Source organism: Poecilia latipinna, unplaced genomic scaffold (assembly GCF_001443285.1).
Source record: "Poecilia latipinna isolate Pla-1442-1.1 unplaced genomic scaffold, P_latipinna-1.0 Scaffold1672, whole genome shotgun sequence".
Lineage (NCBI taxonomy): Eukaryota > Metazoa > Chordata > Actinopteri > Cyprinodontiformes > Poeciliidae > Poecilia > Poecilia latipinna.
In genome coordinates, this window is record NW_015114288.1 from 103,822 (window position 1) to 112,062 (window position 8,241).

Here is an 8,241-nt window from a genome sequence, read left to right on the forward strand (position 1 = left end):
CAGAGAGACAGGGACAAAGACAGAGAGGACAGAGAGAGGTCAGAGAGACAGGGACAGAGACAGGGAGGACAGAGACAGAGAGGACAGAGAGAGGTCAGAGAGACAGGGACAAAGACAGAGAGGACAGAGAGAGGTCAGAGAGACAGGGACAAAGACAGAGAGGACAGAGACAGAGAGGACAGAGAGAGGTCAGAGAGATAGGGACAAAGACAGAGAGGACAGAAAGAGGTCAGAGAGACAGGGACAGAGACAGGGAGGACAGAGACAGAGAGGACAGAGAGAGGTCAGAGAGACAGGGACAAAGACAGAGAGGACAGAGACAGAGAGGACAGAGAGAGGTCAGATTAAAGAATTAATCCTCGCTTCTAAAATGTTATGTAGTAACTATAGCAACCCAAACCCCACCACTACCTCAGCTAACTTGGTAGCATCAGTTAGCACATGATGGACTGTCCTGTGGGCCTGGTCAGGACCGGTACTGCTAGAACCTGCTGCTGTTCTTCAACAGAGCAAAACGTCCCAAACTTTAACTAGTTGAGCTAGTTAAAGTGACTGATCACTAAACCTGTAACAGTAAACCAATTAATCAATGGTGAATTAAAACTAACTCAATATTTCCATTTCCATGATTGATTGTTTTGTGTCTCTTTCCAGCAGACTGGATGACAAAAGGCTTCAGTCTCAGAGCTCATTTGTTTACAGAGACTTAATCCATATTACTGTTTGTTGTATTTTAGATATTTAAAATATTTTCCAGTTTCACTGTTAAATGTTATCATTTAACAGTGATAATCATTAATCATTAATCATTAATCATTAATTAATCATTCAGAGGGTGTGCTACATACTGCATACATCTGATCTCAGTCACTTCTAGTATGTTAGAAAAGAAATTAACCAGATCACTTTTCTGAAAATAAAGACATGAGCAGATGTGAAAACAACAGTGCTGTGTGTTCAGTTCAGCAAGCAGGAGTTGTTTTGCTGGTTCCCTGCATGAGGAGCGGAGAGGCAGACTCCTACCTAGAGGGATGAGGTTGTTGTGAGACACTGCTGGGCCGCTTCCAATGACTGTGCTGAGGTCATAAGCTGTTGGCATCCCTGATGGACAGAGCAGACACAGCAGTTAGCATCTACCACTAAGGTCACCCAGTTCTGACTTCACAAAAATTTATCAAACAGAAGCTCTGAATTAGTGCTGCATTAAATCATTCTGAATCCAACTTCATCCAATAAAACACCAGAGGAAATGAAGGACACCTGGCATTTATAACCACGTAACGTTTTATAGAGGACGTAAAACATCCTGTCCAGGTTAAACACAAATGTAAAGAGATTTTCAGATTATCAAAAACAGGAGGAAAAAAAAAGAAAATCAAAACATACTTAACAGGGCCTGGATTAGTTTTGTTTGTTCCCTTCCTGCTCTCTGTTGTTTAACAGAAACATTAAACATGATGATTATTGGAGACGACTAGATTCCAATCCCAGCATTTAGGAATAATCTGCATCAGGTGAACCCTGCTGCTAGTCCCACTGTCAGGTTCTGTCAGCTGCACCCACTGAAGCATGCAGTCATGTTTCGAAATGTCATGACCTCTTCATGGCTCTGCAGCCTGTTCAGCTGGTCTGAGTTTCCTTAAACGAGTCCATGTCCATGTGCTCAGCGTCCCAGATGGAACACGCCAGTCAAACCGATGTTGTTTGCCGGTCCAGTCAGTCATGGTGGTAAGGCTGCATGGGCTTTAGCTAACAGACCCTGTGGTGAGCGCCATCATCAGGCTGAATACTGCCATTTAAAGCATCATTTATTTGGGCTGCACGAGAAATCAATAATCATATATATATCATGATAGACACGTGATCAATATCAATATATAATACACTTGATAGAATATTCACTGAACAGGAAAAAAAGGTTTTAGCTGCTAGCTGAGCAAGGAGGTCTTTGGTTACCTAGCAACAACCTATTGAGTAACTTTGCAGCATCAGGTTCAGGTTTTGCCACCATGCTAATAACTGGCTAAAAGTAAAACCAATCATGTGAAGTGAAAACTGTGGCTAAAACAGGACAGGTCTCGTCATCAGTTTGGAAGGATTTCAGATATTCAAAACAAAAACCTCAATAACTATCAATATCTACCGATATGAAAGGCTTATATCGTGATACATTTTTCTGCCATATTGCTCAGCCTTATCATTTATAATGATAAATTCCTTATGGTAAGAATTTTGATTTGTTAAAATAAAATCCAATTAATGATGTTTATATTGTTTAGGCTTTTTTTCCCACTGTTTATTTAATGGGAGTATCAATGAAAAGGTAAATATGATTAAATGCAGCTACTGTGTGCAGCTTAGTGATAAAGATCACTTTTTATGTGACTGCTGAGCTAAAGAAGCTCATTACAAATGGGTGTTTCTCAAAAAGCAGAATTTGTGTTTGTGGGGCTTTGATCGCTTCATACAGTCACAGCCATTCTGTTACCTAAAAAAGTAATAAATATTTCTTTTTGTTATCAGAGTGCCACAAAACATCACAACAAAACTTTAAGTCCAGCCTAACTGCCAGGAAGCACTCAGTGGGAGACCGCAGCTACACATGCTGAGCATCAGCATGATCCACAGTATGTGTGAGGCTGATCCTGATGGAAGAGTGTGTGTCTGGTAATGGACTGGTTGGGTTTCGACTCCTGCTTCCTCTCAGCACATGCCAAAGTTCCTCCGAGCAAGGCACTGAACCTCCAGGAAGAGCTGAATGACTTTAATCCATGAATATCATGCTGCAGGTGAAATCTGGTGTCATTTTACTCCACATGACAGTGAGCAAAGTACTGGAGCCTGACTGGATGTCTGCAAAGACCCATTTATAAAAACCCATCACTGGGAAGGTTCCTCTCATTTCACTTTAAGCTCTCATTAAAATCTCTTCAGACAGAGTGGATGCATGGATTATCCTGATAGATTATCATCCCCTCTTATTCCCAAAATGTGGATCAATAGGATCAATAGCTTGACCTGAACAGTCAGAGGTCAGTTAGGGTCAGGTTGATGCAAGTCTGACTTCAATGTTCTGTTCAGGTACACAAGGTATTCCGATTGAGGGAGTTTATGGTGGGAAAGAAATATGAAGCAAATTTAAACATGAAGGCTGACAAAGGCATGGTGTCAAAAATACCAAGTGTTTGGTGTTTATCATGACACCAAACGGTAACACTTTATTTGAAGGGGGGGTGAATAAGACTGTCATGACACTTTCATAAACATGACATAGCTCCTTTCATCAACATGAATAAGCCTTCATGAATATTTATGCCTGTTGTCATAAAGTGTCATTCGGTAAATTATGACACTTTTAATACAAAGTTGACATTATTCAAAATGCCTTTGTTATGACAACTTGACATTAACCAGGAAATCATTACTGTTTAAACTTTACCTTTAATAACATAAAGTTACCTAATTTTTAAAGTGCAATCAGTAATACTTTTATAACAAATTTATATCAGTAATGATTTCTTGGTTAATGTCAAGTTGTCATAACAAAGACAATTTGAATAATGTCAACTTTGTATTAAAAGTGTCATAATTTACCGAATGACGCTTTATGACAACAGGCATAAATATTCATGAAGGCTTATTTATGTTCATGACAGGTGTTATGTCATGTTTATGACAGTGTCATGTCAGTCTTATTCAACCCCCTTCAAATAAAGTGTTACCCACCAAACTCTTGTCTTTGTATATTTGCAAAGACAAGAGCAAGAAAAATGTCTGCTACATTAAAGCTGAGGTATGTAACTTAATAAAAATATGTTTTACATATTTCTTAAAACTACTGCCATGGCAATGTCATGTGCTGTCATGACAGCACAGTATGAGACAGATAGTCTGAAAACGTAAAGCTCCACCTCTTCCCAGTGATAACTGCAGAAATAAACAGCACCATCAGAAACAACCAATCAGAGCCAGGAGGAGTGCTGTGGCGCTGTCAATCACCCCTGTGTAAGCACTGCTCACATCCGTCCATTATCTCTGCTACGCTGCAGCTTCTCTTCGTCAACAGATCCTGCCATGAATGCTAAGGCTAGTTAGCATGGCAACCAGTGATGGCGGATAAACAGATTTCCTGGAATAGCGAGTTGTTTCTCCACCATTAGCACATTTAGCAGAAAGTACACAAGATTGACAAGTATAAAACATATTTTTCATGAAAATTACGTACTGCAGCTTTAAGTCTGTTAAACTGTTTTCTAATTGGCTGGATGGGAGGACCTCTGCAGTGCTGTCCCTTCAGACTCAGCTAAGAAAGCTGAGAGAGGGTTTCAAGTTCTGCCAGAGTCTTAAAATAGCCTCATGCCTGGTGGGGGGGCAGGAGGGACTGGAGCCAGACAGAAGAGGGTGTGGAGGGGGGGCAGCTTTAATCTGAGTGTTTCTGTGTTCACCTGATACAGCCATCCCCTGACTCATACTGTAGGCGGCGCCTGTGTTCCACATGTTCTCAGAGGGGGAGGTGTAGTGTGAGCCAGGAGGGGGATTGGGGGTTGTGCCTGTGTACCTGCACACAGAAACAAACACGGTTGGAGATGAAAGACACACACACAGCAATCAGTGTGTGTGTGGTCCTACGGGCACCGTGGCAACCAGCTGCAGTGAGGGGAGGAACTCACCTGAAAAAGGGGTTCTTCAAGTCCAGGAGGTTGCTGGACTTTGATCCGGTCTGGTCCACCTGGGCAACAATACTGATGTCGTAGCTTTGTCTGGAGGGACAGAAAGGATTAGAGCAAATATTAATAAAATAATTCAACAAGACGTGAGAGATGGGTTTCAAAATGTGTAGCGTACAAACATCTAAAAAGCTGCAGCTCCAGCCCAGCTTGTTAAATGGCTAAAACTGAATAAGTCTGTTGAGTGGAGAGTAGAAGTTTCCAAGTCTTGCCAGAATCAGTGGCAGCTTCAAGTCTGGACTTTGACTAGGCCACTGTAACATGAATCATTTTGGCTGGATGTTTAGTCTCAGGTCTTCTGTGCTCAGCTACAGTCATCTGCTGATCTTTCCATGAGGAAGAACAAACATCCCCACCTGATGATGCTGCCACCACCGTGCTTTATGTGCTTGATGTGACCCTCAGATGGTTTGTGGAAAACTTCCAATTCTTAATCACTTTATTTCAGGATGCCCATTGTTCTCTGACAAAGTGTTCAGACAGAATGTCTTTCACTTGTCAAACGCCTCAGGTTGGACGCTTTGAAGTCAGATGCTTTGACATTTTTGTCTCACCCGAACCCACTTTGATGACCTGCTGACCTGTATTTGTACCTACACCAATACAACACATTTACCCAAAAAAAAAAAAGAAAAAAAAAAGAAAAAAGAAAGTGGCTCAACTAGGACAAATTCGCACCACAGAAAACAGGATTAAAAATGAGAAAGAAAGTTATCATTCATGCATCTCCTTAAAACTGGGCCTTTAAATTTTTTAATTCATTATTTTTGTGATGTCCTTTTGATCTAACCATGTCAAAGGTTTTCCCACACCGTAAGACTTTCTGACACGAGACTTCTCGAATCACCCTAGACTGGTGTCCACATGGACTTTGCATGTACATCAGACACCCCTCAGATCTCGTTGGGTCTGAACGGCATCAGACTGACCCAGAGCAGCAGGATTTATGCTCAGATGTAACACAGCTGGCCTGTTTCCTAACTGGGTGACTTCTGAAGGCAACTACTGAAATTAACCCTAAATGTTTGCAGAAAAAAAGAGAGTGAAATTAATTTATTGTTCAATTCTAAGCTTTTTCTTCAAATTCCCAGTGATGTTCTACTTTGTATTGGTCCATTCCTTCAGAACCCCAGCTAATAAACCACAGTTGTGGTTGTGAAGTTACAAAAGGAAAGGAAAATCCACTTGAGTGTGATTTGTGCTCTCTGAACACTTTGGAGTCTAATTCTATTTCGATTAAAACAGAGCGAATACATCATGGAGCTACCTTTTGTTGGCCACCAGCATGGCCGTGCCAGACAGCGTGTCCCCAGCTTTAGCAAAAAGTGGCGACTGCAGCAGGCAGCGCACCTGGTACCAGTGGGTGAGGGGCTCTGTGGGGGCTGTGGACAGCCACACGGTCATCCTACATGGGGGGGACAGGTGAGAGACAAGCTGTTGGAATCCAGTTCAAACCACAGGCGGTGCGTGTCTGTCAGAGGACTTACACTGATCCCATGAAGGCCACATCGAACCAGAAGGCCAGGCCATGTACCAGGCCGGAGTGCATCATGTGGAACTTGAAAGGAATCTCTATCCTGAGAGCAAAGCAAGAGGCAGTAAGCAGACACTCTACAGAGAGATCACAGTCTTAAAGTCTACTTTACAGTCAACTCATCAGATGGAGCAGACACTCAAGGAAATCAAAATTATGTCTCGTTATCCCTTTGTGAAATTAAAAACTTAAAGACATACCACATAACAAATAAAATAATAACCAAAGTTTTCAATGAGCCACAATAAAGCAATATTTAAAAATGCCTTAAACCAGATACCATACGCAGCCTTAAAATCAAACTTTCACAGAGTTAACATCTTAGATGGCTAGAGCTCTATCACATTCACAGACCTGTAGAGATCCTCCTCTTTGGCCTCCAAGAAGTTCACCGTGTATTTAACTGACTTGGCCATCAGGATGCGGATATCAAACGTGTCCTGCAGGGGGCAACATCACAGGATCCAGTTCACACAGAGTCCAGGACCAAGTTCTGCTGCCATTTCCTCCAAACCACCAAACCAGACCTGCACTCTGTGTTAATCAGTGAGTTACGCACCACAATGGGCTGGCGGAAGTACTCATCCACTGCAGCTCCCCGCAGAGCAGAGAGGTCAACGCCGTGGAACGAGGGCTGATACCTGAGGGGACGAGATTACTCATTTCAACAGCCAACAAAGACTTTCATCTAAAACTATGTTGTTTGACACATTTCTCTGTTCTCTAGAACCGTATTCACAGTAGGTTGTGTCTGTAGGAGGATCAATGTAGGAGCCTTCATTGTGTATCTTTACCATATTTAGAATAGGAGTGGACTTAAAAGTTTTATCACAATATTTTGCGATAAAATATTGTGATAAAACTTAAAATATTGTGATGGCATTAAGTGATGTAAAGAACTATTTATTACTCCTTTGTTATGCAACTGTATGACAAAACACAAACAAACACCATCTGTAATCTGCCTCATTAGGACTCCAGTCACAGAAAGAAGTCTGATTTATATAACTAAACTTTAGCCGCAGGCAGTTTGTCTGTCAGAGGACTTACAGTGTAAGTGATTAAAAGCAGTTTGCTTTTAATCATATTTTCAAATATATGATTTGATATTCTCATTGAACAAACAGTGGAGAAAATATTAAAACTAACAATCAATACAGACAGTTTTGGGGTGTTTTAAATATCAATTGGAATTTATCATGAAAAAGAAAAATCAAAATTCTTATAAGAAATTTAACACAATAATAATAAGATAACCCTTAGTTTAGAGCCTGTTCCAAACAGAGCAGGTTGCAGGTGCTGCAGCTAAAGCTAACAAGAGTTTAGGCTGTTAGAACTCTACTGCAATGAGTGTTTTAATCACAGATAGTCCAGTACGGTTGAGTTTATCTCTTATGGGTACTTCCTTCCCCTTCTTGTCATTAAATTGCACAATACAGCCTTAAAACATTATAAAATGTCGCATTTTTGTAAAGCTAACAGCAGCGTAGCTAAATGTGGCTAAAGGCCAACGTATTCAAAACAGCTATTTCCTGCTGGTGTAGTGAGCTCATAAACAACTAATATTGTTCACTGTGTTTTGGACTTAAATGAATCCTTTATATAGCAAAACATTTGATTTTTGTGTTCATTTAACTCATGTTTGTTGGTATTGAGAGAGGTGTGAATAGTTTTAAGTTTTATCTGCCGTTTGTCTCACCTAACAGAAAAAGGAGCTACAACAGAAGCAGAACTGGTAGAATAACCTGCATTGTGTGTAAAAAGTGCTCAGCCAGTGCCTTACTACAGGCTCAGACACACAGCAGCGCCCTGAGTGGAACAGCAGCAAACGCTGCTGATGACACTTAAAAAAATGCTGGCAGAGTGAAAAGAGGAAATAAGGAATGGGCTCTTTGCACCTCAGGCGTTGACGTCACATCTCCAGGATCTAATGTGGCTCACTTGTTTCCGCTTTGAGTTACCATGACTGGTAGAAAAAAC

At 41.1% G+C, this 8,241-nt stretch overlaps 1 protein-coding gene across 1 annotated transcript in view; it reads right to left on the bottom strand.

Moving 5' to 3' along the window:
• Nucleotides 1-8,241, bottom strand: part of carm1 (coactivator-associated arginine methyltransferase 1) — a 43,440-nt gene that overhangs the window by 4,328 nt on the left and 30,871 nt on the right. The window contains exons 8-14 of the mRNA XM_015059958.1: nucleotides 6,821-6,902; nucleotides 6,616-6,701; nucleotides 6,215-6,304; nucleotides 5,995-6,132; nucleotides 4,671-4,760; nucleotides 4,446-4,558; nucleotides 1,024-1,101 (exon numbers count right to left, since the gene is read on the bottom strand). Coding sequence (XP_014915444.1) covers nucleotides 1,024-1,101; nucleotides 4,446-4,558; nucleotides 4,671-4,760; nucleotides 5,995-6,132; nucleotides 6,215-6,304; nucleotides 6,616-6,701; nucleotides 6,821-6,902 — 677 coding nt within the window. The remainder of the gene's footprint in view (nucleotides 1-1,023; nucleotides 1,102-4,445; nucleotides 4,559-4,670; nucleotides 4,761-5,994; nucleotides 6,133-6,214; nucleotides 6,305-6,615; nucleotides 6,702-6,820; nucleotides 6,903-8,241) is intronic.